The following is a 27815-nucleotide window of genomic DNA, read 5'->3' on the forward strand; positions in this document are numbered from 1 at the left end:
CCAGGACAGAGATTGTTTCAGACAGCTGGCTCTAGCCTCCCCTGGTCAACAGCATGATCAAGACGCCCAGTGACCATCTGCTGGACTCCTTGGAGGAGCTGGAAGACAAAGACTTTGAGAAGTTCAAGTTTAAGCTGAGCATCAGCTTGGAGAAGGATCACTCCCGGATCCCCCGGAACCAGGTCCAGAATGCCAACCCCGTGAAGCTGGCCACTCTGATGATCACCCACTATGGGGAAGAGAATGCTGCGAGGCTGACCCTGCAAGTCCTGAGGGCCATGAACCAGAACCTCCTGGCAGAGGAGCTTCACAGGGTGATTGGCTCAGGTAAGCGGGCCCCACGCCCCATTCCTCTCCCAGTGCGTCTGCTGACTATTCATGGGGTAGAAGGTGCAAGAGGGAACTTGTGTTTGGCCAATGTGTTGTAACTTGGGGTTAGGAGTCCCAGGTCTACCATGACCCCAGGGACTCTGGTCGAGCAAGTTCTTTGTGCTGCTTAGGTCTTTGGAGCTGGTTTATTATAGCTAAGGGTCCCAATGGCTTTTAAAAAGGGCAGGGGAGGGGGGCAGTGAGTGTTGGAGGGGGAGGCTGAGATTCTCACTGTAGGGGTGGAATCAGGAGAGGCGGGAGTTAGATGCCTGGTCTTAAAGGGGCCCTAACTTCATTGTGATTAACCCCTATGTACAGACCAGTATCTTCAGGAGAGAGAGAGAGAAAAAAAAAGGCTTTTGCTAACTGACCATACCAGCAGGGTCAACAGTTCATCTTCCCATTGAAATCCACTTATTTTCGGTTTGGAGTCCTTCTTTGACACATTTCACAATGGCATTATAAAATTCCCAATTCTTTTCCTTCCTTTCTTTTCTCTTTCCTTTCCATCTTTTCTCTTTCCTTGTTTTTCTTCCTTCTGCTCCTCCTTGTTCTTCTATTCCTGTTTTGCTGTAACTTTCTGATTTTATCGCACTGTGATCAATGAGTGTGGCCTATTGGATTTTTGCTTTCAAAGAATTTTTATTTTTTGAGACGCGGGGACAAATACGTAATGGGCTTTAAAAGTATTGGTTAGTGTTTGAGTATTTCTTCTACTTCTAGACTTTGAGGACACGTTAGAAATGCTTTCCATGTATTTTTCTGGAGTAGAATGTTTAAATAACATAAAAATTCTCCACTCTTTGAGAGACTGATAGGAAAAAAAAAATGACTGACAGGACTAAACCATGATCTCAGTACAGTGTGATTTGATGACTAGAATTTCATGTTTTAAAATCTGGTTATTGGGGCGCCTGGGTGGCTCAATGCGTTAAAGCCTCTGCCTTTGGCTCAGGTCATGATCTCAGGGTCCTGGGATCAAGCTCCACATCAGGCTCTCTGCTCAGTGTGGAGACTGCTTCCCCCTCTCTCTCTGCCTACTTGTGATCTCTCTCTCTGTGTGTCAAATAAATAAAATCTTTTAAATAAATAAATAAACAAACTGGGTTATTAGCATCTTCAGGGCTTTCCCATTCGTTCTTGAGCTAGTTTGGGGAACTTACATTTTCCCAGGAAGCCAAGTGTTTGCAACAGCAAAGCGTTTTAAACAGCTCTGAAGCAATTTTAGTAAGAGCCTCTTCTACCAAAAATTAAAGTGCTGATTACAGGATATCTTCTTTTATTCGTTAGAGTAGTGGTTTTCAAGTTCCATCCAAGGAAGATAATTCAGGGATTCTTTAGAATGTTAACAAATACTTAATCCAAATTTTATTAACTTTTCTAACTTACAAAACCAACAAATGCATATTAAAATGTGTTGTTAACCAAATTTTGAAATTCTAGAGGCCACTAGGGTGATAGTTTGTGCTGTCCTTGAACTTTTTATGTAGTCCTTGGAATTAAGCCTTTCCTGTCATTTCTGTTTAATGAAATGGTATCCTGAAACTTCAAAGCAAGCTGTTTTATTTTTTTTTGAAGATTTTATTTATTTGACACAGAGAGAGAGATCACAAGTAGGCAGAGAGGCAGGCAGAGAGAGAGGGAGAAGCAGGCTCCCTGCTCAGCGGAGAGACGGATGCAGGGCTCGATCCCAGGACCCCGGGATCATGACCCGAGCCCAAGGCAGAGGCTTAACCCACTGAGCCACCCAGGTGCCCCGAAAGCAAGCTGTTTTAAAAAGCAACAACAACAACAACACAGGGGCGCCTGGGTGGTTCAGTCGGTTGAGCAACTGCCTTCAGCCCTGGTCATGATCTGGGAGTCCCGGGACTGAGTCCCATATCAGGTTCCCTGAGCAATGGCGAGTCTGTTTCACCTTCTGACCCTCCCCCTTCTCAAGCTCTCTCTCTCACTCTCTCAAATAAATAAAATCTTTTTAAAAAATCACCATTTCCACTTACTTGTTAGGATTTTCTTCACGTCATGAAACCATAGAATACAACAGAAGTCAATTAGTTTCTGAAGTTTTAACTGTCCTTCAAAATCTGTTTTCAAATTTTTATGCCAAATACCTTAATTCTTCTTATTGATGGGTTTTATAAGAGAGTTTTACACACCTATAATCACACACACATTAATACCAGTAAACCAGGGGTATGTTTATTTTACAAATTAAGAATTTTGTGTAAGACTTTATATTGGAAACAAGTTCTCCTGCCAAAGCAGTTTGAAAAGCACTATTTGAGAAATATATAGCAAATAATTAGCATTTTATTATTTATCTTTTTTTAGCACTTTATTATTTAATGGTAATTATTGTTGCCTAGAGCATTCTGAACTTGTCATTCCTGAGAGGATTTTTCCTTCTCTCCCTTCTCTCTCAACCCCCAGCCCTGAGCACTGCACAATTTCATGCCTTGTCATCCTGTTGTCTTTGCAGAGCTTCTGATACAAGAAAGTGGCACCGACGGTTCAGCAATGTCTTGTTCCTCTGGGGAAAATAAGCCCAAAGGTCTGAAGATACCAGATGGCCTGAAAGGTGACAGGCAGCGGCAAAATGGTGATGGGGCCCCTGGCCTGCCATCCAGCCAGCCTGAGGCTGGAAGGGGGCCCCAGAAGAAGCCTCCAGGCAAACAGAGAGATCAGAAGAGTTCTGAGGGCCTGGATATTCTGCGCAAGCCAAGGCCCAGGAGCATGACTCTGGGTGCCAGGAGAAGCCCACTCCCAAGAAAACCACAGGGGGAGAAGGGGAGTCTTAGTGCCAGGCTACCCAGGAATGCCAACTCTTTAGGACGGCTCCAAGAACTTGACTCTGGGTCGCTTACTGGGTCCCTTGGAAGAATAAAACCCAAGATCTCTTCAGGGCAGAAGCGACCCAGAAGTCTTGAACTTAACATTTTTCTGGGAGAGAGAGAAACTCCCAAACCAGAAACTCTTCTCTCTGAAGGTAAAATGAGAAGTGATCATCCAGACTCAGCAGCCACCCCCAGTGAAGTGGCCACTCTGGATGTAGGTGCTACCGTGGCTCCAGAGAAAGGCTCCAGGAATCCAGAACATTCCATGATTTTGAAGGGGGGAGTATTCAGGAATACACTTTCCAGCGCATCATTGTCTGGAGACCAGATGACCTGGGAGCATCCAGAATCCACAGGACCCTCAACAAAAAATGGAATTGAGGGTCAAGAACCCCCTGAGGCCTTGAGGGGGATGGTAGGCAGTGAGCTCCATTACCCTTCAGGTCCGGAAGTCCCTTCTTCAGGTAAGAAAGGACCCCAGAACTCAGAAGACCTGGCATCCTTAGGAAGGGTGACCTGTGCAGGTGTTTCCTTGCAAACCTTTTATTCCCACTGTTATTTATGTCACAAGATCCCTGAGTGCCCCCCTGGGATCCCCAACCCATTGAGAATCTGAGGTAGGCTGTGAATCCTGAAAAAAAAAATGCACGTATGCACATCATCATAAAATGTTGCATCAAAGTTCAAGTTCTTAGACACTTTGCAATCCTTTAGAATGCCAAGGAATTCATGGACCCCAGCTTGAGCCTCTGGGAAAGACTGGGTAAAAATACCCGCTTCTCACAATGACTCCATGGCTGTATGTCATGACGCTAAGAGTCTGCCATTCACCTCTCTGGGCAGGGAGGTTTGCTATTGGCTAAAATCCTAAATCTCTTTTACTAAGGAGGCAGAAATTGGGATTATGTTAGATTGTGGATAACAGAAATGTCAAAATAGCACTAACTGAAACAAGACAGAAGTTTCTTTCTCCTTTACATAAATAACACGGATGGCTCAGAACAGATAAGGTATTCCATGGGTGAGGAACCAAGGCTCCTGCTGTTTTTCTGCTCCACCAAGTTTGCTCTCAAGCTCATGGTCTCAGAGGGTGGCATCCTCATTTCAAGCAGCAGGATGGAAGGACAAAGGAGAAGAGTATAAGCTTAGGGAAAGTTTCCAGAAGTTTCTAGAAGCTGCTCATGATGCCTTCATTTATATCCCTTTGGCTTGAATGTAGTCAAATAGCCATACCTAACTGCAAGAAATGGGGTCTTTGTTGGGGGGGGGGAGAGCAGCAATCAATTCTAACACAAGGAAAGGAGGGGAGAATGGTTACTACGGGGCCCTCCCACAGTCTCACTTACAGATGTGATATGAGTTCCTGGGATCTTGTGAGAGGTGGTGGGAGAGGACTAGTGAATTGAGTATGTTTCTGTTTCTTCTTGTACCTCCCGTCATTTCGGCTTTATGAAGTCGTGCTATGGTCCTGGGGCACAGCTGGTCATAGCTCTCTGTCATCATGTTGGGCCTATACCCTTCAGCCTTATAAAGTCAAGTCCCTTTCCCTACTTCCATTCAATTCTTCCTGCACAGGGCTGTGTAGAGAGGTCCCTTTAGTTCTCTCATTCAACACACACTTCTCAAATCCTTACCATGTGCCAGGACCTCTGCTAGGGGTCAGGCTACGAGTGAACCACTGTCCCCAGGGGGTCTCCCACTCGAGTCATGAGAAGCCTGGATGGCGGTTTTATGCAGCAAAGCAAACACTGGTCGGAATGTCTCACTACCTTTCTATCGCCTGCTAGATCCGTATATGTGTAGGAGGAAGGCATGGAATTTAAAACAAAAGGCCTTTCTTTAGGATAATTATCCAGGAATTCCAAGTCTCGGGACTGTCATGAGCCCTTCGCCCTCATGTCCACTGGGTAGTTTGCCGCCTTGCTGGAGCAAAGTCAGGGGAGGACAAGCTGGAAGTGGCCACGGCCTAACCAGGAATTCGTGTGTCCCAGGCATGGGTTCGCTGTCTCTCTGCTGTCCTTTGTGAGCGCCCCTTCCTAACGTTCTGGGTTTGTCACTCAGGAAATTCTTCCGCTGCCATGTCTCCAGGGAACCCACAGGAAGAGGCTGTGTATCCCCCTGTCCGTGCCCAGGAAAGAGATGACTCCTGCAGATACTCCATTGCTTCTCGGGACCCCAAGACCTCAGGCAAATGCTCATCCAGCAGCCTCCTGCGCCTGGCCTCACTCGCAGTAAATAACTCCAAAGACGACAAGCAGCAAGAAGGCTTGCACATGGGCACTTTGAGCCCCAAGTTCCTACCACAGTGTGAGCGACACATGAAACAGGTCCAGCTGCTCTTTTGTGAGGACCACAGGGAGCCGATCTGTCTCATCTGCAGTCTGAGTCAGGAGCATCGAGGCCACCGGGTGCGCCCCATTGAGGAGGCTGCCCTGGAATACAAGGTAGGTCTTCTTGGGGGTGGGGTGGGGAGAGGCTTTTAAAAGTCAGGGCTACTTTATTTCCCAACCCTGGGATGTTGGTGCATTAGTCAGCTATGGTCCTGGGGCACAGCTGTAAGTAGCAAAACTTACACAGCTACTTACACAGCTGTAAGTAGCAAAAACACAATACAAGCCAGATCAGCAAAGAGGGAATTTACTGGTTCATGGAGCTGAGATCCAAGGGCACTAGCTTCAGGTATGGCTGAATCCAGGTGCCCACATGGCATTAAGAATCTCCCTCTCCCTCACCACTTCTTGGATATGCTTCCCCTGTTGTGATGGATTCATTCTCCCCCTTTCCTGGGCCCCCACCCTGTGCTCTTGGCTGCAGCAGATTCTCCTAAAGCAGCAAAATCTCCTAAAGCAGATTTCCCCCTCTAGAGCTGGCCCAACTAAAGATGGCAGAGGCCAAGTTTAGGCCTCAATAAGTGCCTCTTTTTCAGGAGCAAATTCAAAAGCAGCTGGAGCATCTGAAGGCGTTGAGAAAATGTGGGGAGGAACAGAGATCTCAGGGGGATAAGAAGACTGCAAAATTGCTGGTAAGGGCAGGGGTGTTCTATGGCCAATCCTTGCCTGAGTTCACCCCTGCAAAAGGAGGGAGGGCGCCAAAAGTGGGCAGGGGAGTCCCCAAAGTATATTGTCTCATAGGGAAGCAGAACTGATCACCTGTTTAGAATCACCTGCTTTTGAGGGGGCAGGGAGGTAATAGGAGTCCAAGGATAAGCTCGTCCCTGGAGAGGGGGAGACCAACACCCAGCAGGAAAGGAAATCTCCAAGGAGATTGTGCTTTCTCGTACTCACCACAAAACAGTTTAGAGAAATTAACACCAGTGGCTGTCACTGAGGGGTGGGATTGAGGAAATGGGAAAAAAGAAACTTTTCCATTTTAAATACTCCTTTGTATTGTTTTTATAATTGTCCTTTTCAGTTTTTTTTTAACCATATGGGTTTTTTAAATTCAAGTGGTTAGACATTTTCTTTTAAACTGTCATTTTGTGATGCCACGGATTTCAATAAATATACTTGTTGGCCTTCCGCTATTGAACCTGGACACATAAGTTGCTTCCATTTTGGCTGCAAGCAAATTCAATTATCCCAAAGAGCCTTAATTTGTCTGACCCATTCTGTTGGCCGGATCCCATCTCCCACACCACAATGGGAAACAGGCAAAGATAACAAAGGGCAGGAATGGGGGTGGGCATGGCACTGGCCCAGGTGTCTAACTTTTGCAAAACTCTTGAAGTGTAGTAAAAGAAAACCCCTTTCTAGGGCATGGGTGGCTCAGTCAGTTAAGAGTGACCTGATTTCAGCTCAGGTCATGATCTCAGGATCGTGAGATCAAGCCCCACATCAAGCTCCATGCTGGGTGTAGAGTCTGCTTAAGATTCTCTCTCTCCGGGGCACCTGGGTGGCTCAGTGGATTAAGCCGCTGCCTTCGGCTCAGGTCATGATCTCAGGGTCCTGGGATCGAGCCCCGCATCGGGTTCTCTGCTCAGCGGGGAGCCTGCTTCCTCCTCTCTCTCTGCCTGCCTCGCTGCCTACTTGTGATCTCTCTCTCTGTCAAATAAATAAATAAAATCTAAAAAAAAAAAAAAAAAAAAAAGATTCTCTCTCTCCTTCTGTCCTTCCCCTCGTCACCCTCCCCACCCCACTCACCAGCTCTCTCTCTCTCTCTCTTTCTCTCTGTCTAAAAAAGAAGAAAAAGAAAACCCCTTTCTTCTAATACCAGATGGCTAATACCAGATGGCTTGGAACTCATGGGTAAAGCAGAGGTCAGGGATGCCCCCCACCATGAAGATGAGGCAGAAGCCTGGGCCACAGGGCAACTCAGGGAGATAAGGTCTGGTCTTCCCTTAAGACACTCACCGTAACATGAGCCCCCATGAAAAGGCGATGCTGTTCTCCAGACTTCTCCTCCTCCTCCTTCTTTCAATAGTCAAAATACATATATAATTCCTCAGTCATATGGAAGGAGAGGGAAACTCTTTTCACAGCACAATGACAGCTAAAACAAGTATGGAAGGATGGTTATGGGGTGCCTGGCTGCCTCAGTCAGTCAGAGAGTATATGACTCTTGATCTCAGAGGACAGAGTTCAAGCCCTGCGATGGGTGCAGAGATTACTTAAATCCATCAATAAATAAAAACTTCTAAATACGTCAAGAAAGAAATTCTCCATTATACGAACACCAACATAACAATCAACACCAACAAAGATCATCAACGGATGCTAAAATTTTTAGCAGAAGTTGGTAAGAGAAAAAGATATGGACATCCTCTCAAAGTACCACCCCTCGGATTACTCATTGATTATAAAGGAAATAATACATATTTACACTGAAGAGGCGAGGCAGACCCCTCTTCAACCAAGTGACTGATCCCTGAATCGCAATAATGGTGATGGACAAACTGGACACTATTTGCCTCCCCGTGGGATGTGCTAGGGAGCCCAGAGCATTAAAAATATGGTATTCTTGTCTAAGATACTGAACCCGAATTTAATCATGAGCAAAATTATCAATTTTAGAACACAGGCCACTGAACATGACAACTAACCTGTCCTCTTTAAGGAAAAACAGCCAATGTTAGCATCTTTAACAACAAAAGGTGAGGAAACATTTTGGGTTCAAAAGGACTAAAGAGGGATGCCTGGGTGGCTCAGTGGGTCGAGCCGCTGCCTTTGGCTCAGGTCATGATCCCAGGGTCTGGGATTGAGTCCCACATCGGGCCCCCTGCTCAGTGGGGAGCCTGCTTCTCTCTCCACCTCCGCCTGCCTCTGTGCCTGCTTGTGCGCGCGCACTCTCTCTCTCTCTCTGACAAATAGATAAATAAAATCTTAAAAAAAATTTTTTTTCAAAAGGACTAAAGAACTCAAAATGATGAGACCTCTTAAGTCCAGTCTTAGAAGATCTGAAGGGACTTCTCCCTCCAGAGAGGAAGGAGAAGGCTCTCTAGAGCCACCCCACCTTTCCACAGAAACCCTTGATAGAACACGGACCCTTGTGTGATGGTAGTAGAAGTCAAGTTCACTTACATTCACGTAGGTGGACTGACTGCCTTCATTCAGAGCCGCATTGAGGACCTTCTGCATGCCAGCACTTTGGTGGGGAGTACAGACAAGTCTCCTTCCTGGACACTTTGGTGCTTATAACCTTGTCCATTTACAACCCCAGGCATATGCCATCCTCACACTGGCTTTCAAGGAAGGAAAAAGATGACATCAGATATCTTACTGTCCTGTGTCTGCCTTGACAGAGTACCGAAGACTGAATGGCTTAAACCACAGAAATGTATTCTCTCCAGTTCTGTAGGCCAGAAGTCCACGGTCAAGGCGTCAGCAGGACTGGTTCCTTCTGAGGGCCGTGAAGGAGAGACATCTTCCGGGACTCTACCCTCAACTGGTTGATGTCATCTTTTCCCTGTCTCTTCACACGTTGTTTTCCCTGCGTCTGTGTCCCAACTTCCCCACTCTAATGGCCACTCCAGTATGACCTCACCTTACCAAATACATCCGCAATGATGTTATTTCCAAATACGATCATATTCTTTAGGTCCTAGAGGTAGGACTTTAACATAAATTTTGGAGGGGATACAAATCAACTCAGAATACTAGGTTTTAGGGAACTTTACAAGAGCCAGCCTCTGCCACCCTCAGTCTGTTCTGGAAGGTTCTGGCCCATTTTGTCTCCTTGTCTGAAATGCAGTCCTCCAAGAAGCTGAGGGATCCAGCCTCTTTCCCGCCTCCAGGAGGTGGGCTTCTAGGGATTCCCTGGGCGCACCCATCCAGCACACTGCACGGACCCCTACATCTTTCTGTTCCTCAGAAACAAACTGAAACCCAGAAGCAGAGACTCCGGCACCAGTTGGAGCAGCTGTACCATCATCTGCAGCAGCAAGAGAGGCTCTTTGTGGCCTCCTTAGAGGATCTGAGCCAGACCATTGGCCACGTCAGGGAGAAATACAGCACCCAAGTGTCCAGGGACATTGCGCATCTTGACAAGCTGATTGGGGACCTGGAGGCCAAGCAGAGCCAGCCGGAATGGGAGCTCATGCAGGTGAGTGTGGATGGCTTTCCCCTGCCCACTGTGCCCAGTAGGATGACATGGGCTCCCAGCACTGCCATTAGCTCTGCCCAAGTCAGTATGAGACAAAGGTCTTGTGCCCAGACCCCTCTGATGACCTCTCAGGAGCCCAGGGTGGCTTTCAAAGGGATCCCCTGGCATCTCCCAGAAGAGCAGAGCAGGGTTTGGGCACAGTTCTGCTCCGAGCCCCACCAGGCTGCCACTTCGGGTGATGAAACTTAGAATGGGGGAGAGGTGCCCGCGTTTTGTTGACACCCCAGGGCAGAAAGTCCAGGAGGAAAGACCAGGCGTCCGTGCAGCCCCTAGGAGACTGATAATGGAGAGCTTCCCTCTTTTCTCTCCTAGGACATCGGAGTCACCCTGCACAGGTACCGAGAGGTCCCTTCATGTTCCCTTGGGTATCCTGCAGGAAGCAGTGGGGGAGGCATCCCTAGGAGGGAGATGCTCCCAAACCCGGGTCTGTGACTCCTCCTGGTCTCCTCCTATCTCCTGCAGCTTCCCAAGTCCTTTCTGGATTTGTGTAGGGAAAATGGGAGTGTGATCAGGAGAGAGAGAGCATGGGTTGAAGACGGCAAAGAATGAACACAGCCTAGCGTGCTAAAGAGGTTTCCTAAGAAACCTTCCTAAGGATTGCAACTTGCCTCATGAAAACTGTTCCTGCAGAAGTGCCTCCCTCCCTGAGGCCACAAATGCTTATGGTCTCAGGGAGGGAAGGACCGTCTAGGAGTGGAGATGCTAAGCCCAGACCGGGGAAGGAAGGGGAGGGAAGGGAGGAGGCTGGACATTACAGTCACTTCAGGAGCTTTACAAAATCCTGACATCCAGGCCCTGGCACACAAATTAAATCCAGATCTTCGAGAGTGTAAGGGCAGAAATTTTTTGTTTTTTGTTTTTGGTGGTAAAATACATATAAAATGAAATGCACCACTCTGACCATTTCTAAACATGCAGTTCCTTGCCATTAAGTACATCCCTACTGTCGTGCGGCGCCAGTCCTCACCCTCCCAAATAAATGGGAGCTCCATACTACTAAAACAGAACTCCCTATTGCCGCCTCACCCAGCCCCTGGCAACCACCATTCCACGTCCTGTCTTTATGAATTTGACTGCTCTACTTTATATAAGCAGAATCATACAGTATCTGTGCTTTTGTGTCTGGCTTATTTCATTCAGCATAATGTCTTCAGGGTTCGTCCATATTGTAAAATGTGTCAGAATTTCATTCCTTTGTAAGGCGGCTGAGTAATATTCTGCTGTATGTGTACGCCACAATTTGTTTATCCTTTCATCTATCAGTGGACACTTGGGTTGTTTCCACCTTTTGGCTATTGTGAATAATGTTGCTGTGAATACCGCTGTACTTCTATCTGTTTGAGTCTCTGCTTTCAATCCTTTGGGGCAATTCCACTTCTAGAAGTGGAATTGACGTGTCATATGGTAACTCTATGTTTAGTTTTTTGCGGAACCACTCTACTATTTCCCACAGTGTCTGTACCACTTTATGTTCCTAGCACCAATGCACAAGGGTCCCAATTTTTCCACATCCTTGCTAACACCTGTCATTTTCAGTTTTTCAAAATAATAATAACCATCCTAATGAGTCATATCTCATTGTGGTTTTCTTCTTATTTACTATCATTTTTATTTCAACAGAAAAGGACTAAAGAAGTAGAATTAATTTGACATAGGTAATTCTGGGCTGAGCATTTCAATATTAACACCATTTTAAGGCCGTTATTAAAACGTACTGTGGTTTTGATATCAGTGGTTTTTATAACTCCTTAAGTGAGGCCAACCTGTGGCCAAAGTTGAGAACCAAAAACTCAGAGTCCAGGGAGGACTTTCTTTGCCAAGCCCAAGTGGGCTGGGTGTCCCCTGTGGACTCTACACCTTACTTCCACCTCATGGGAACTTGGGCTACCCCCATGCATCAGCGGCTCTCTGGCCAACAGTCTTTTGTCTCTAGGGTCAAGATAGCGACTGTTCCTAAGCCATGGTACACTCCTCCAGAGGTGGAAAAAAAGATCCACGTGATCTACCAGAAATCAGAGTTTATGGAGAAGAGCATGAAGTCTTTCTGGGGTAGGTGGGCTTGGGGGAAATGGGGAAGCACCTGCTTGCTTCCTCTCTGATGTCCATGTAGCCCAGACCCCTCCGACATCCCTTTTCCATCTCCCATGGCTTTTCTAATGCCATCTTCAGCTTCTTCCTGATCTATCCCTAGCTGGGGAACCTAACTCAAGCTCCCTTTCTTCTTTCAGAAACCCTGCGCTCAGAAATGGACACCTTCAATGGTGAGTATGGTGATGGCAGAATGCGCTTGCCGGGGGTTAGTATCATATTCCCTGTGCTGTTGATTTCTGGGCATTATTCAGAAGAGAGAATAACACCTGTAACAAAGGCAGGAGAAAGCCTTTATAGGCTCTGTGCTGGACTTGTTGTGCTGGGCTTGTCAGACCACAGAGTCACCAAGGCAGGCTCTAGGGTCCAGGAGAATGGGGTTAATCCAAGGAGAGGAAGCAAGGTCCTGAGCTGGGGTAGGGGTCCTTGTCTTTCCTTGTTGTGATGACCAGGGTACATTCAGACTCTCTGAATTGGGACACTCAGGTTTCACCGCACCCCTCCCCTCTTCTTTTTCTCTGTAGTTCCAGAACTGATTTGCGCTCAGGCACATGCTGGTAAGTGCCCAGACTAAGGCAAGTGGACTTCACCTGCTGGGTCCCTGTGCAGACCTCCAGTGCGTTCCAGAAGAATGTCCCTATCCATGTTTCCTGGAGGTGGGGAGAACCCTGTGGGTGTACTGTCCATGGACCCCAACAAGGTATTCTGATTCTCTCTGCAGTTAATGTGATTCTGGATACAGAATCTGCCCACCCCAACCTCATCTTCTCTAATAACCTGAAGAGCGTAAGACTTGGAAACAAGTGGAATCGTCTGCCTGACAATCCAGAAAGATTTGATAGTTGCACCATTGCCCTAGGCCTTCCAAGCTTCCTCTCTGGCCGCCATTACTGGGAAGTGGAGGTGGGAAACAAGACAGGGTGGATCCTGGGCATCTGCAAGGCATCTGCAAGCAGGAAAGGGACCATGACACTGTCAGTCAACAACGGCTACTGGGTGGTGATGATGATGAAGCGAAATGAGTACCAGGTGTCCACCATTCCCCCAACACGCCTGCAGATAAGGGAAGCCCCCAGACGTGTGGGCATCTTCCTGGACTACATGGCTGGAGACATTTCCTTTTATAATGTAACGTACAAATCCCTCATCTACACATTCACCAGCTTCTCTTTTTCTGGGGCCCTTCAGCCTATGTTCAGCCCGGGAATCCATGATGGAGGGAAGAACATGGATCCTCTGACCATCTGTCCCATGGCTGACCAGAGGCCTCAATGAATGCCCAACACTTTGCATCTCTCTTCCGGCTCCCAGCCTTGTATCTTGAATCTGTACACTCAACTGTCATTACTGAATGCCTACTGGGTTCCAGCTGCTGTGGTAACATGACAAATAAGTGTCTGTGCCCAGAGATCCTAAGGAATGGGAGCAGAAATAAGCTGAGAACCCAAATATTGGTAAACAAAGGGTGAAGAGAACATGTACTGATGACACCTAAGAGAAGGAGGACATGGCTGTAGCTTAATAAATCCTTGTATGAATTAGCACCCTGAGATGTCACTAAGGCAGAGAGCTCACCCTCATTTTGCCCCAGAGCTCTATGGCAAGGATGTGTCCCCTCATTCTATCCTCCTATCCTCTTTCTTGAGGACTTGGAAAGCTGAGATACAAAACAAGCATACTGGACTGTTATATTTTTGTACCTGGATTAATGAACTATGGATTTTAAGAATATTGGCTAGGCCTCATAAATAAATCAATTATAAAACTTGGTCATAATTGCACTCAGTTTGTTGTCACTCAGTCAGTCATTGTGAGACTCCATTTCCCTACTGAACACTATGAGAAAGATGGAGCTGCTGTAGTGGGAAAACATTTGACACATATTCCCAGTGTCAGGTTTTTTTTTTTTTTAAAGATTTATTTATTTGAGAGAGAGAGAGATCACAAGTAGACAGAGAGGCAGGCAGAGAGAGGGGGAAGCAGGCTCCCTGCTGAGCAGAGAGCCCGATGCGGGGCTGGACCCCAGGACCCTGAGATCATGACCCCAGCCGAAGGCAGAGGCCCAACCCACTGAGCCACCCAGGCACCCCCCACTGTCAGGTTTTTGAAAAATTCTGTCCTGTTCTGTATCTGAAGATCTGTTCTAATTCACAGATATCCATTCTATCATCCCCTGTGTAAAGAGCTGTAAAGAGAAAGGATGTAAAGGGATGAAAGAATCAGATGAAGATTAAACACTAAACCCCTCCTACCCCAACTCTCTTTCCATCTGCACTCTAGAACCTAGACTGGACTCAGCTTCTCCATGATTGTGGCCCTGGTTTCTTCAACAGAGCCTTGTTCTAGCCACATAATCCATCCTCTGACTGAGATCGTGTGCTCTATCTGCTTAGCTATTCCCAATTCTTCCTTGCTATAACCCTTCCATAAACAGCTTCCTGTATTTTATCCACCATCTCCCCATACACATATTTTCCCCCTTGTTATTCCTAAAATGGCTCCAGAATGTGAACTATCTCATAAAACTTGCTGCAGGGGGCCATACGATCCTTCAGAAAGATTACATAATGTTTCATGCACAAAGCAATGTTTGTCATTTAAAATTTTTTGCTCATTGAATACAGATATAATGGGGTTTTACCTATGTTTTAATTTATTTCATTATCTGTTAGTGAGGCTGTGAATTTTCCTTGTGGACTTCAACCTTTTGCTTCATTCTACAGAAACTGCACAGCCTCTTTGAGTATTTGCTATGTGGAATCTAGATATTGAACTTCGTTGTCTTTAGTATTTCTTCAAAAATATTTTATTATTTAATTTTATTTATTTGTCAGAGAAGCAGGCTCCCCGCTAAGCAAGGACCTGATGCAAGACTCAATCCCAGGATCATGAGATCATGGCCTGAGTCAAAGGCAGATGCTTAACCCACTGAGCCATCCAGGAGCCCCTCAAAAGTATTTTACATACTAAACATCGGTATTTGTATGATGAAAATTCCCATCTGGTGTTTTTTTTTTAATTCAGATATAATTCACAAACCATAAAATCCACCCGTTTAAAGTGTAGAGTTAAGTGGGTTTTAGCAAACTCACAATGTGGAAATATCACCACTAAATCCAGAACATTTTCCTCACCCCTAAAACAAGCCCTGCTTCCACTGGCAGTCACTTGCCACTCTCCCCTTCCCCCAGCCCCTGGCAACTACTATCCTATTTTTGTCTCTATGGATTTGCCTATTCTGAACATTTCATGCAAGCAGAATCACACATTATGAGGTCTTCTGTGACAGACTCCTTCCACTTGGCATAATGTTTTCGAGGTCCATCCATGTTGCAGCATATACTAGTACTCATTCATTTCTTTTTTTTTTTAATATTTTATTTATTTGACAGAGAGAAACCACAAGTAGGCAGAGAGGCAGGCAGAGAGAGAGGAGGAAGCAGGCTCCCTGTGGAGCAGAGAGCCTGATGTGGGGCTCGATCCCAGGACCCTGGGATCATGACCTGAGCCGAAGGCAGAGGCTTTAACCCACTGAGCCACCCAGGCGCCCACTCATTCATTTCTTATTCTTACATGGATATACTATATCTTGTTTAGCCACTTATCAGGGTTTTTTAAAGATTTATTTTTGAGAGAGAGAGAGAGAGTGTGAGTGCACATGAGCTGGGGGGGGGAGTTGGGGGGGTGCGCTGAGGGAGACAAAGTCTCCACTGATCAGGGAGCCTAACTGGGGACTCAATCCCAGGACCCTGAGATCATGACTTGAGTTGAAGGCAGATGCTTAACCAACTGAGTTACCCAAGCTGCCCCAACATTAAATTAATGTTCTTTTGTGTTCTCTTATTGGTTATTAAATTCCATTTTTGGTACATAGTATAAGGACACATGGTGTGTTCCAGAAGAGTAGACAATTTTTGCTAGCGCCACCTATCTTACACTAAGTCGAAATGCTGCCCTTTCAAACAGGTCCATGTACATTCAGATCAACTTTAGCACTTACTCTTCTGATCTACTTATTGACGTCTGGTTCACACCACACTGCTTTGATTCAAGTAGTTTTTGTTACTGGTCGTTTCTGGCTTTTGGTGTCTGGAAAAGCAAGTATCCTTGATTTTTAGAAAAACTTTTGGTACCACAGTTTTGACACTAGTCTGTAACATGTTATAAATATGGCTAAATGAGTCGCCTATAGTCAGCGTTAAGGAAAAAACCCATCCATCTATACTTTTACTTCGGTCATCCAGCTGGAGGCTGGCGTTACAGAGAAGAATAAAGCGCTCCCTGCCGCGGGGCTGTCACAACCCTGATCAGTGCTTCACCGGGGAATGAACCGGTATGGAAACAACGCAGGGAGAAAGGGCGGTTAGGCCTCCCTGAGAGGCTGAGGACGGAAACGAAGGCGACAGGAGAATCACTAGGATTTCCCCCAAAAAAACTAGGATTTCCCAAAAAACAAGACGGCCCATTCAGACCGCAAGGTAGAAGGTGGCAAGCGGGGGAGGGGAAGGTCGCCAGGTTCTGATCTATGGGCCGCCCTTACCGGAAGGGACAGCTGTGACAGGACCCAGAACCAGGCACAGACCCTGACACGCCACCCACTCACCGCCTCAGAGGTCCTTCGACAGACCCAGGACGCTGCGGCGGAAACAGCCGCAGCTTCTCTCAGATCTTCCGGTCCGAGAGGCAGCCCACTTCCTGTCGAGCCCCGGGAAAACGGGATGGAGTCGGGGTGGGACTGTCCCGCCCCAACCGCCGCGCCTGGCGGCCTCCCAGTGGCTGTTCGGAGCCGAACTACATTTCCCAGCAGGCGACAGAGCGACACCGCCAGTACCTGGAGAGGAGCCAGCCCGTCATGGAGGATTGGAGCCTACCTTCTGCTTTCCGTCTTCCAGATAGAGCCACAGAAACAGCAGCGGCCGCCAGCCCGTTCTCCCTCTGGTGCCGACAGCTCTGCCTGTCGTTCTCGAGCGTCGCCTTCTCAAGCACAGTCCACCCGCTCCGAGCGGGGAGACCAGGCTTCCGCACCGGAAACGAGGCACCGGTTGTGACGTCACGGCTGCGGGTGCGTCCGGCCTCCCAGAAGGCACCGTGTCCAGGCCGTCCTCCCCAACTGACGGCGCCTCGAGCCAATAGTCGCCGGCGGCCTGTGAGGACACTCCGAAGGGCGAGGGGAGGGGTCGGCGTCTCGCGCCTCGTTTCCCGGTCTCTCTGCGCCGTCCCCTGCCAGCACCCGGGGGCGGCAGAGCCCCTGAGAGGTGAGGGGCTCCGCGAGGGCGGGAAGCAGGCTGAGGTGGCCTCTGGGGAGCAGAGCTTGGTCTGTTGCTAGGGGAGCCGGGCCAGCTAGGGAGCCGGAAACTCACTCCGGGCAATGCTGCCGTCTGGGCTTTTGATAAAGGTACCCCTTGGCCGGGGGGAGAGGCTCCGGAATGGGCCTGGCCAGCTGGGCCCCCTGGGATGGCCCTCGCCGCTCTCAGCAGGGCTTCCACGAAAGGAGTCAGCAGGCCATGTGGGGGCTCCTCGTTCGGTCTTGCGTTTGCTCCTTGAGCGATCCACTGCCCGCGCCCTGCAAGGGCACCCGAGGGACCCGCGGTCCAAGGTGCGCAGTTCGGCTTCATTTAATGGCCAAGCCACCTTCTAAGCTGATGTCCTCGGTACTGGACCCCAGGTTTCCTGTCTTCTAGCCCATTGCCCTTCCTACCGGCAGGAGTTAAGGCGCTCTTCCCAGTGGAATTTGCACTTCATGTATGTTCTCAGGAAGGGGACCCCTGGGGTTTGGACATCCTCCGGCTTTCGTTCTCAGAGCTTCCTCTCGGGCCTTGCTAGGAGTGTCTAGTTCAGGGACCTTCCGTTTGCGTTTGGTGTTCCTCAGCCCAGCTTGTCTTTCCTTCCGCTTTAAATCTCATGCGGCCCCACTGTCCAAGCCGTATATTGGACCTGGTTTTTGTGGGTAAACCATGGTTTCTCTCGTCTGCAGCTCGGCTCCCTGACAGATTTTCTTCAGTAAGAGGTGACTCCTGGAGCTCTGCGAAACGAGTGTGGTGTGTGATTGCAAGGCGTGATGGCTGCAAAAGTGGTTCCAATGCCCCTAAAGCCTAAGCGGTCCTTTATACTGAGAGTTCCTCCGGACTCCAAGCTGGGCCAAGACCTACTTCGGGATGCTGCTAGTGGGCCCAAGACCATCCACCAGCTGGTTCTGGAGCACTTCCTCACCTTCTTGCCCAAGCCCAGCCTGGTCCAGCCCAATCAGAAAGTCAAGGAGACCTTGGTTATTATGAAGGATGTGAGCTCAAACTTTCAGAACAGACGTAAGAAGCACATGCTGTTTCACTAGAAGAGAAAGGACTGGTAGTAGGGGCAGACCTAGGTTTTTATGTTAGTGATGAATTCAAGTTCGGTTAGTGGGTATTGAAAAAAGTTGATTCTAACGTCAGCATGTTGGGGAGAGGGAGTGTTTGTGCTCAAACTGGAATTTGAGAGGCTTGCTGGGTGTGTGTAAACCCGTAGAATAAACATAGTGTCATTTTTTTACCTAAACGTTGGGAGGGTGTTTATCATTTTAGGATAAAAAAATGTGGATGAATTGTTGAATTGAATGCAGTTTATGTGGAATTTTGGAAATTTTGTGCTTGTTGTGGGCATCTTCGGACATGACCCTCCTCTAGCCTTCCCTTTAGTAGTAATGGGAATTTTAAAAGTTCTTAAGAGAATCATTCTTTTCATAATGAGGAGACCCTATATAGGTTCAAGACCCTGTGGTTTATGGCTTGAACTCTTCCTGGGCTCACAGAAGCAAAAAAATCCACAAGTTGCCTTCAGAAGGAGTGAGGACAGTGTGGCCTTAAGGTGTGGTTAGGGGTTCCCATGTTAGAGTCACTGATTTTTCCACTAACTACAGCTTCCTCTTTACCCAGTGCAACCTCATCCCATGGTGAAGCTTCTGCACAGAGAAGGAATCCAGCAGAAACAGGACACAGTGTCTCTGTATTTGAAAACTGAGCCTGAGGTAGGTTTGGTTTTCCCGTTCACTGTTTTGAGTATCTCACCTTCTCTGTTCTTTCAGCAATCCCTGCTCAGCCAACCCATGTATAAAAATGCATTCTTGGGAGTCCGTAAGGAGAATGGGCTCGATATTCACTGCCTCCTTGGATATTTCTCTTCTGCTTGGCCTTTGGCTCCTGTCTCAGCCTGGCTCTCTGGTCCATGCTGCAGCTGTGTGGAATTTATAGACCCCTTTCACCTTCCCTTCCCTGATCGCTGGGCTTCAGTGTTCTTTGCCAGCAGAGCTGTAAAAGAACCAAAGAACCTCTGTTATTAAGAGGAAGGGGGCCTTTTGCTGTTTCAGGAACTGGTGGTCCTTGAGGACTTGAATGTATTTCACTCCCAAGAAGAATGTGTGAGCCTGGATGCTGCTCAACAGCCCACCTCAGAGAAGGAAGACAACGTCGGGGAGATGACGTTACTGGGTGAGAGATCTTGTGTGTTCATACTGAATGCTGTGGAAAAAGTATGTTCTGTTTTGTCAGATTTTTTAAAGATCTGACTGACACTAGCTAAGTACACAGTCACACGCGTTTCATTTTTGTTCTATCCCATGTGGCAGAGCCTGCACCAGCTGTGGTGGCCATTTTTCCTGTATCTTTAGGGCAGCAGGGATGGAGGAGACTTGTTTTGGTAAGCAAGACCTGCCGCTGATATCCTGACATCAAATATTCAAACAGATAGAAAATGCAGGCTGATTGTTTCTGAGTCCATTTTCTGGATTTAGTGCTAGTCCCTCAACAGGTGTATTTTAAATTAGGGTTTTCATTGGACCCGTGACTTTTTTAAGTCTTTTTTTTCCCCCTTGATGTCTAGTAGCTATGAAGTCTACTAGTGTGAGTGCAAATACATCCCACGTTGATGGGAATACTATACAGCACTTATTTAGCACCCGTGCGCCATTATGTACGAGGCACTAGTCTAAGTGCTTTGCATGCCTTTATGATCACATACATTGCTCACAAAAGTATTGTAGAATATACGAATTATTACTCTTTTACAGATGATGGAACTAAAGCAGAAAAATGTTAAGAAATTGCTAAAGGTTGGGCAACCCTCTCAAGTCCCTCCCTCTTCAGGAGCTTCATACTATCGCTCAATAAACTTTGCTTTCCTTCCCAACGAAACAAAACAAAACAAAACAAAAAACAGAAAAGAAATTGCTAAAGGTCACACAGCAATAGGTAGCAGAGCTGGGATTTGGACTCAGGAATTCTAATATTAGAGCTTGCAATCTTAGATCTTAGCCCAGAATTACACTGCCTTCTTGCTGCATTTCTAATAATTTTTTCAGTGAATTGCCTATATGGTTGGTGAATGGGGCATTCTTCCATTTGTCCTTATTTGCCAGTAAAGGTTAGAAACTATTCTTATATGAGAATACTACATACGAACTCATCTGGCAGCAGCTTCTCTGTAAGCTGCTAAGAGATGATTCAGCCTTTTTCTACAACTACACTGCTAACTTAGAGTCAGGGGCCCTCAGAAATCATTTTGCCAAGTGCCTTATTACTTTTTACTTTGCCTTCAGGGCTGTTTGCTTCTGAGGCTGAAGTGGAGCAGAAAGTGGGTTTTGTGAGTTGCCTGGGGTAACAAAATCAAGTCCATGACTGTTGAATTCCATAGTTGTCTTACATTGTGTGGTCAGGGTAGTGTGGTACATGGAGAGCCTGGTTAATTTCCCACAAGTTATTCTATGTAATATTTTTTAAGATTTTATGTATTTTGTGTGTGTGTGTGTATGTATGTGTGTGTGTACACACTTAGTGATTGATTAATCTATTGTAAACTCTACGTCAAATGTGGGGCTCCAGCTTATGACCTGAGAACAAGCTTGTTCTACTAACTGAGCTAGCCAAGCAACCCTTATATTTTCTTATTTTAGAGAGAAGCATAAACAGATCACATTTATTACACTGAGTTTTTCTCTGTCTTTGGTAAAATTAGCATTTATTTTAGATGACTGGTTGGTGGGTATGTTGCTAATTCCAGGAACACTTTGGTCATGGACCTTGAGGCTCTCAGGCCCAATCATCAACCATACCCGAAAACCGATGATTTAAACCAACATTTAATATATGCTACTTGCTGTGTACTTAAGCAGAGTTGGATTCTGGAGTTGATTATCAGTGGGTTAAAATGATACATCGTGCTCCATTCCTGCCCACTAAAGCTTCCAGTTTGTTTTTAAAAGATAAGTCATTCACATAAAAAGATAACCATTATGAAACCGTTATAGCCATAAAGCGCTATGACAAAGTCAGGATAGGATTTGGACCCAGGAGCAGAGTTTGAAAGAAGATAGAATTGATTTTAGATGAGATTAAATCCATGACAGGAAATAAAGTGAGATTATTCTCCAGGCACTTGGACGTTAGGAATTAGAGGTCGCATGTAAAGATGTAGAGATTTGGGAATCATCAGTATAAAGCTGACATTTGAAATAGTAATATTAAGTAGTTTGAAAAGGGAAAAGTGAGAGGGAATGAACCTTGTAGGTATAGGAGTCACAGAAGAATCCTTGGCGGAGGAAAGAAAGTGTGTCTCAGTTCAAGTGAATCACGTAAAACAACTGAAAATGTAGAACACTTAAATTTTCAAAGAGAGAGTTCCTTTGGTCGTATCTGCCCTCTACTATGGTAAGAGAGTATAAGCCTTTTCAAGATTAATGCACACTGACTACATACTGTACAACAAAGACAGACTCAATAGATTCCAGAAAGTGGAAATAACACAACAGGATCTATCACAGTGCAGTACAATGAGAAAGTAATAATGAAACTGGAAAAAAAAAAGTTCCCTTCACTGAGAGATGATTATTAAGAACCTTGGGCCACAGGAGAAATACAAATTAAAATTACACAGTTTTTCTAAGGGTGCCTGGGTGGCTCAGTTAAGAGTCTGCCTTCAGCTCAGGTCCTGGTCCCAGGGTCCTGGGCTTGAGCCCCACATTGGGCTCCCAGGTCAGTGGGGAGCATGCTTCTCCCTCTCCCTCTCCCCCTGTTATGCTCTCTCTCTCTCTGTCAAATAAATAAAATCTTTAAAGAAAAATAAATTTTAAAAAATTACAAATTCTCCTAGAATATACCTTGTTTCAGAATCTATAGTACAACACAGAAGTAGATTTGAACCAGTGGGACGGAATATCATGTTGACTAGGAAAATTTAACATTAAAACATCAGTTCTCCCCAAGTCGGTTTATGAAGTGAATGTAATCCCTTTAAAAATACCAGTAGGATTGTTTTCCCCTGGAAGTAGATAATCTGATCTCTAATTCAACTGGAAAAGCAAACACGAATAACCAGGAAAATTGAAAAGAAGAGCAGTGGAAAGGAAGGGGCTCTTAAAGGTGTTGGGACAACTCAGCCTTTTGGGGAAACCTACCCTACTTTGTACACCAAGAAAAAGCCCCAGCAGATATGCTTAGGAATCCAAATGACCCATAAACACATGAAAAGATGTCCAGCCCTACTCTTAATTAGCAATGCACATTAAACTTCTACCAGGTTACCACCTTTTTTCGTCTATCAGATTTCTAGAAATCAGAAACTTAACACATTGGTAGTGAGGTTGTTGGGAGAAAGGTGTAATCCTGGTGGACATGTAGAATGGGCACTTCTATATATGGGAATCTGATTACCAGTATTAAAGATGCATTTACCTTTGATCCAGCAGATCCACTTCTGTGAATCTAACCTACAGATAACCCCGCACTTTCAAAATAATATGCAAATGAGGTTATTCATTGTAGTACTGTTTGTGAAAACAATCCAAGTGTCTCTGCAGGGAGCTAGTTGAATATGATGTGTCCACACAGCAAACAATGGTAATCGCTATGCACTGGAATGTAATGATCAAAATAAAGCAAGTAGCAGACATATACATGGTTTACCATCCCATATAAAAAAGGGGAGAAAGGAAAATCTATCATGGAAGAATAAAAAGAAACTAATAAAAACTGCTACCTATCTGGGCGATGAGTAGAATGAATGGGGACAGGGACTAGAGTAAGACTTCTTAGCATATATCTTTTCATATTTAGATTTTGTAACCATATGAACCATATATTAGCTACTAAAAATTTTTTTTTTAATCTTAAAAATTAGTCCACTGGGGCTCCTGGGTGGCTCAGTCAGTTGAGCATCCAGTTCTTGATTTCAGCTCAGGTCATGATCTCAGTGTTGTGTGAGATCAAGCCCCACTTTGGGCTCCATGCTAGGCATGGAGGTTGCTGATTCTCCCTCTCTCTGCTCCTTTGCCTCCCAACCCCCACCATCCCTGCTTATGCTTTCTCACACGTGCGTTCTCTCAAATAAATGAATAAAATCTTGAAAAAAAAAAAAAGAACAAAATAGGGAAACCTGCTATCACTATTAATATCAACTGGATAAAGCAAAAAGATAAGAGGTTAAGAAGAGTAAATCTTGGGGTGCCTGAGGGACATATTTGGGTTGAGCGTCTGCCTTTGGCTCAATCATGGTTCCAGGGTCCTGGGATGGAGCCCCACATCAGGCTTCCTACTCGGCGGGGAGCCTGCTTCTCCCTCTTCTCCCTGCTTGTGCTCTCTCGTTATCTCTGTCGCTGTTGCTGTCTCTCTTTCTCAATTAAATAAGTAATACCTTTAAAAAAAAGAATAAGAGGGGCGCCTGGGTGCCTCAGTGGGTTAAAGCCTCTGCCTTCAGCTCAGGTCATGATCCCAGAGTCAGCAGGGAGCCTGCATCCTTTCCTCTCTCTCTGGCTGCCTCTCTGCCTACCTGTGATCTCTGTCTGTCAAATAAATAAATAAAATCTTAAAAAAAAAAAAAAAGAATAAGAATAAATATTGGGAAGGGAGGGACCCAAAATATGGTTTATACTTAGAAAATTTGAAAGGATCAACAAAAACTTCTTTAATAGTTTTAAAGTAGGTAGATAGGAATATATAACAATAGCATTCTTAACACAAAATGTTGGAAGCTGTCATTCAGAATGGCTATAAAATAGTAAACCACAAGGACACCTGGGTGGCTCAGTCGTTAGGCATCTGCCTTCAGCTCAGGTCATGATCCCAGGGTCCTGGGATCGAGTCAGACTCCCTGCTCAGTGGGAAGTCTGCTTCTCCCTCTCCTGATCCCCCTGCTTGTGTTCCCTCTCTTGCTATCTCTTCTCCCTCTGTAATACAGTAAAATCTTTAAAAAAATCAAAAAGTAGGGGCGCCTGGGTGGCTCAGTGGGTTAAAGCCTCTGCTTTCGGCTCAGGTCATGATCCCGGGGTCCTGGGATCGAGCCCCGCATCGGGCTCTCTGCTCAGCAGGGAGCCTGCTTCCTCCTCTCTCTCTCTCTGCCTCTCTGCCTGCTTGTGATCTCTGTCTGTCAAATAAATAAATAAAATCTTAAAAAAAAAAAATAAAAAAGTAAACCACAGATGTTTTACTGGTAAATAAAGATTTTTAAAAATTGGAGAAACGCAAGTCTAAATGCAAAAACTAAAATCATGTAAATATCAGTGCCCCAAATTTATTTATACTAAAAACATTAAGAGTCAAACTTTTAAAAAGGATATTCTTGCTGATTTTTACCAGTATTACACATTACAAACCATAACTTAGAGTGTGATGTTAAGCTCCAAATGTATTAAGAGTTAAGTATAAATATAAGTCATAAAGAAATAGCTAGAAAATAGAAAATTTATCAGATTTTGATCCTTTTTTATGGTTCTAAGTTGTGGAGTTACAGAGGAAGACTTGAGTTAAATATTTATATCAGTAGTGATTGACACAGATTAAGATTTGCAATATGTAAAATTTATTTAAATTTCTAAAAGTCTCAGCCGAATAAATTAGTAGATTGTAATACTAAAGTACAAAAAAGGCTACAATGAGAAACCATTTTATACCCATTATATGATTTTAAGTTCAATCTAATGCTGGCAAAATTTGGTAAAATTGATATCCACATGTTGCTAGCAGTATTAAAATTGGTAAGCTGCTTCTGAAAGAAGTGTGGGAATCTCCGTCAAGAGCTGTGATAAGGGGGCGCCTGGGTGGCTCAGTGGGTTAAGCCGCTGCCTTCGGCTCAGGTCATGATCTCGGCGTCCTGGGATCGAGTCCCGCATCGGGCTCTCTGCTCAGCAGGGAGCCTGCTTCCCTCTCTCTCTCTGCCTGCCTCTCTGCCTACTTGTGATCTGTGTCTGTCAAATAAATAAATAAAATCTTTAAAAAAAAAAAAAAGAGCTGTGATAAGTATTGCCATTTACTTCGACCCAGCATTTCTTTCTTTCTTTTCTTTTTAAAGATTTATTTATTTGACAGAGATCACAAGTGGGCAGAGAGGCAGGCAGAGAAAAGAGGGGGAGGCAGGCTCCCCACCGAGCAGAGAGCCTGATGTGGGGCTCGATCCCAGGACCCCAGGACCACGACCTGAGCTGAAATAATAGGCCCTAACCCACTGAGCCACCCAGGCACCCATGACCCAGCATTTCATTACCTAAGGGAGTGAATGGAAAAGAAAACGCCTTTTAGTGTGAAACTCTCAAGTCCAGTAAAGACATGTATTCCATGCTGTGGTCAGCCACATATCCAAGTGGTTGATTTAACCCTTTATTTTCAGCACATTGCCCAGAGTTTTGGGAGTCCCTTTTCACCCCACCTTTGATTTTCACAAAATGTATACATTTGTCTAATCACCATTCAAAATGACTATTCCTAGCATCCCAGAAGTCCCTCTTGTGCCCATTGCCTAATTACTATCCCCCTGCTCCCCTAAAGAGACCACATCGATTCCCATCATACTTGAGTTTTATTATTTCTGGTCATCACTGTAATGCCCAAATAATCACCAGCCGAGTGAATGTGATATGCCTTAATTATTTCTTGTCATTTGAATTGTTCCCAGTTTTTCACTATATAGGATATTACATACAGTATTATCGAATCCTGTAATATGATAGTATTAAATGTAGTGAAAACCTAGAAATAACTCACCTCACTGTTCAGTTAACTAGCCTCCAAAAGAGTATGAGTGGTACCCTTTAGTATTCATGCCCTTCATCCCTTGGTCCTTAGCTCACTGCTCCACATAGAATATAATAAGATCAATATGCACTTGTTGAGTAATTACTGCCTGTTCAGAAAGCAGACATGAAATCTTTCAGTGTAGTTCAACTCGTTTCATTTAAAAAAGGGGGGGGACTATGTACTCACATTGCATAGTAAGATTTATCAACATATATTCCACCCACAATAAGAGCGGAAAAGGAGTGTTGATAATGATTATTTGCTAGTCCTCACATTTCTGACACTCAAGATTATTTTTTTTTTAAGATTTATTTATTTGTCAGAGAGACCACAAGCAGGCAGAGTGGCAGGCAGGCAGAGGTGGAGAGAGAAGCAGGCTCCCTGCCGAGCAAGGAGTCCAATGTGGGACTCGGTCCCAGAACCCTGGGATCACGACCCGAGCCAAAGGCAGCGGCCTAACCAACTGAGCCACCCAGGCATCCCTCAAGATTATTTTTTGATGAGAAATCTAACTTGTTTTTCCTTGCCTGGTGTCATATCCCTCAAAAGTTACTAAATTCTCTTTGTTTCCACAGTCAATGATGTTAATCCTGAGAGTGAAGATCTTCAGAAAGAAACTGCAGAGAATGAAGATCATAGAGACGAGATTTCAGATTGTGATGAAGTAGATCGTTCTGTGGTCTCTGAGGGATCTCCATATTGCCATAAAGACAGACCAAATACATCTATTCCCAAGCAAAGGAAAATGAGAAATCTTCTAGTTACCATTGAAAATGATACTCCCCTAGAGGAACTCTCAAAATATGTGGATATCAATGTGATTGCACTTACCCGAAATCGGAGAACAAGAAGATGGTACACTTGTCCACTGTGTGGGAAACAGTTTAATGAAAGTTCTTACCTTATTTCCCACCAGAGGACTCACACTGGAGAAAAACCCTATGACTGTAGTCACTGTGGGAAAAGCTTCAATCATAAAACAAACCTTAATAAACATGAGCGAATCCATACAGGAGAGAAACCTTATTCATGTTCTCAGTGTGGGAAAAACTTTCGTCAAAACTCTCATCGGAGTCGCCATGAAGGAATCCATATAAGGGAAAAGATATTTAAGTGTCCAGAATGTGGGAAAACCTTCCCAGAGAACAAAGAATTTGTGCTTCATCTGCAGAGTCATGAGGCTGAAAGGCCATACAGTTGCAAAAAATGTGGGAGAAGATTTGGTCGGCTGTCCAACTGCACCCGGCATGAAAAAACCCACTCAGCATGTAAGACCCGAAAGCAGAAATGGGATCAAGAAAGGTCTGATGATCCTGCCTCAGCCTGAAATGTTTCTTAAGGAACTCTGAATTCCCTGGCTATCAGAAAAGATGCAGAAGTGGGAAAACCTCATTAAAGCGAAAATTGGATAAATACCCATCTTGGCTAAAACCTCCAATTTTTAGAAAATTCACAGGGAAAAAAACATCCTCAAGGGCTATACCTCAGTTAGCATCCACACTTTCTGGATAAAGGAGCTTTCTTTTGTAAACTTATACAACATTGTATAGGCCACAGATCCCTTTCCCACAATGGCTTTGAATGAGTCCAAAGGCCACTCACCAGCAAGGTGAACAGAGTGACTCTGCGTATGGAAGTATATAATCCCCCCCCCATAGGAATTCATGCTACAGGAAAAAAAATAATGCAAAGGTCCTTATCTGGAACTGTGTTCCCCTGAAAGGACCAAACTACTGATTTTTAAGCATAACCTTCTCAGAATACCCTGTTAAAGCTTGAGTGTTGGAAGGGATTGTTTACTTTGGAATATAGGAAAATACAGCAGTTGAATGTCAAAGACTTACTCTGTCATTTTTACATGGTCTAAACAATTGATCTCTAACATTTGCATTTT

At 45.3% G+C, this 27815-nt stretch overlaps 3 protein-coding genes across 6 annotated transcripts in view; 2 read left to right on the forward strand and 1 right to left on the reverse strand.

The window, feature by feature from the left end:
- The window catches only part of LOC123933626 (collagen alpha-1(III) chain-like), a 34846-nt gene extending 17343 nt beyond the window's left edge, over positions 1-17503 (reverse strand). Inside the window, exon 1 of the mRNA XM_045992963.1 lies at positions 16760-17503. Within this exon, the coding sequence (XP_045848919.1) occupies positions 16760-17503 (744 nt within the window). The remainder of the gene's footprint in view (positions 1-16759) is intronic.
- Positions 20-13657, forward strand: MEFV (MEFV innate immuity regulator, pyrin). 2 transcript variants are annotated; one of them, XM_045993487.1, is made up of 10 exons: positions 20-327; positions 2849-3667; positions 5265-5647; positions 6130-6225; positions 9510-9740; positions 10113-10135; positions 11734-11849; positions 12029-12061; positions 12413-12445; positions 12610-13657. In XM_045993487.1, exons 1-10 carry the CDS (start codon positions 54-56, stop codon positions 13161-13163), a joined length of 2562 nt encoding a protein of 853 aa, XP_045849443.1. In that variant the 5' UTR covers positions 20-53; the 3' UTR covers positions 13164-13657. The 2 variants fall into 2 exon arrangements, with proteins under 2 accessions (XP_045849443.1, XP_045849444.1); XM_045993488.1 differs by having other exon boundaries at positions 5292-5647.
- Positions 17011-27671, forward strand: ZNF200 (zinc finger protein 200). 3 transcript variants are annotated; one of them, XM_045993492.1, is made up of 6 exons: positions 17011-17143; positions 17863-18193; positions 18800-18891; positions 19231-19351; positions 19489-19559; positions 26497-26630. In XM_045993492.1, exons 2-6 carry the CDS (start codon positions 17947-17949, stop codon positions 26587-26589), a joined length of 624 nt encoding a protein of 207 aa, XP_045849448.1. In that variant the 5' UTR covers positions 17011-17143; positions 17863-17946; the 3' UTR covers positions 26590-26630. The 3 variants fall into 3 exon arrangements, with proteins under 3 accessions (XP_045849448.1, XP_045849445.1, XP_045849446.1); XM_045993489.1 differs by lacking the exon at positions 19489-19559 and having other exon boundaries at positions 17012-17143; positions 26497-27671; XM_045993490.1 differs by lacking the exons at positions 17011-17143; positions 19489-19559 and adding an exon at positions 17170-17283 and having other exon boundaries at positions 26497-27671.
- The last annotated feature ends 144 nt before the right edge of the window (positions 27672-27815 follow it).

The sequence above is a fragment of the Meles meles genome, chromosome 21 (assembly GCF_922984935.1).
Source record: "Meles meles chromosome 21, mMelMel3.1 paternal haplotype, whole genome shotgun sequence".
Lineage (NCBI taxonomy): Eukaryota > Metazoa > Chordata > Mammalia > Carnivora > Mustelidae > Meles > Meles meles.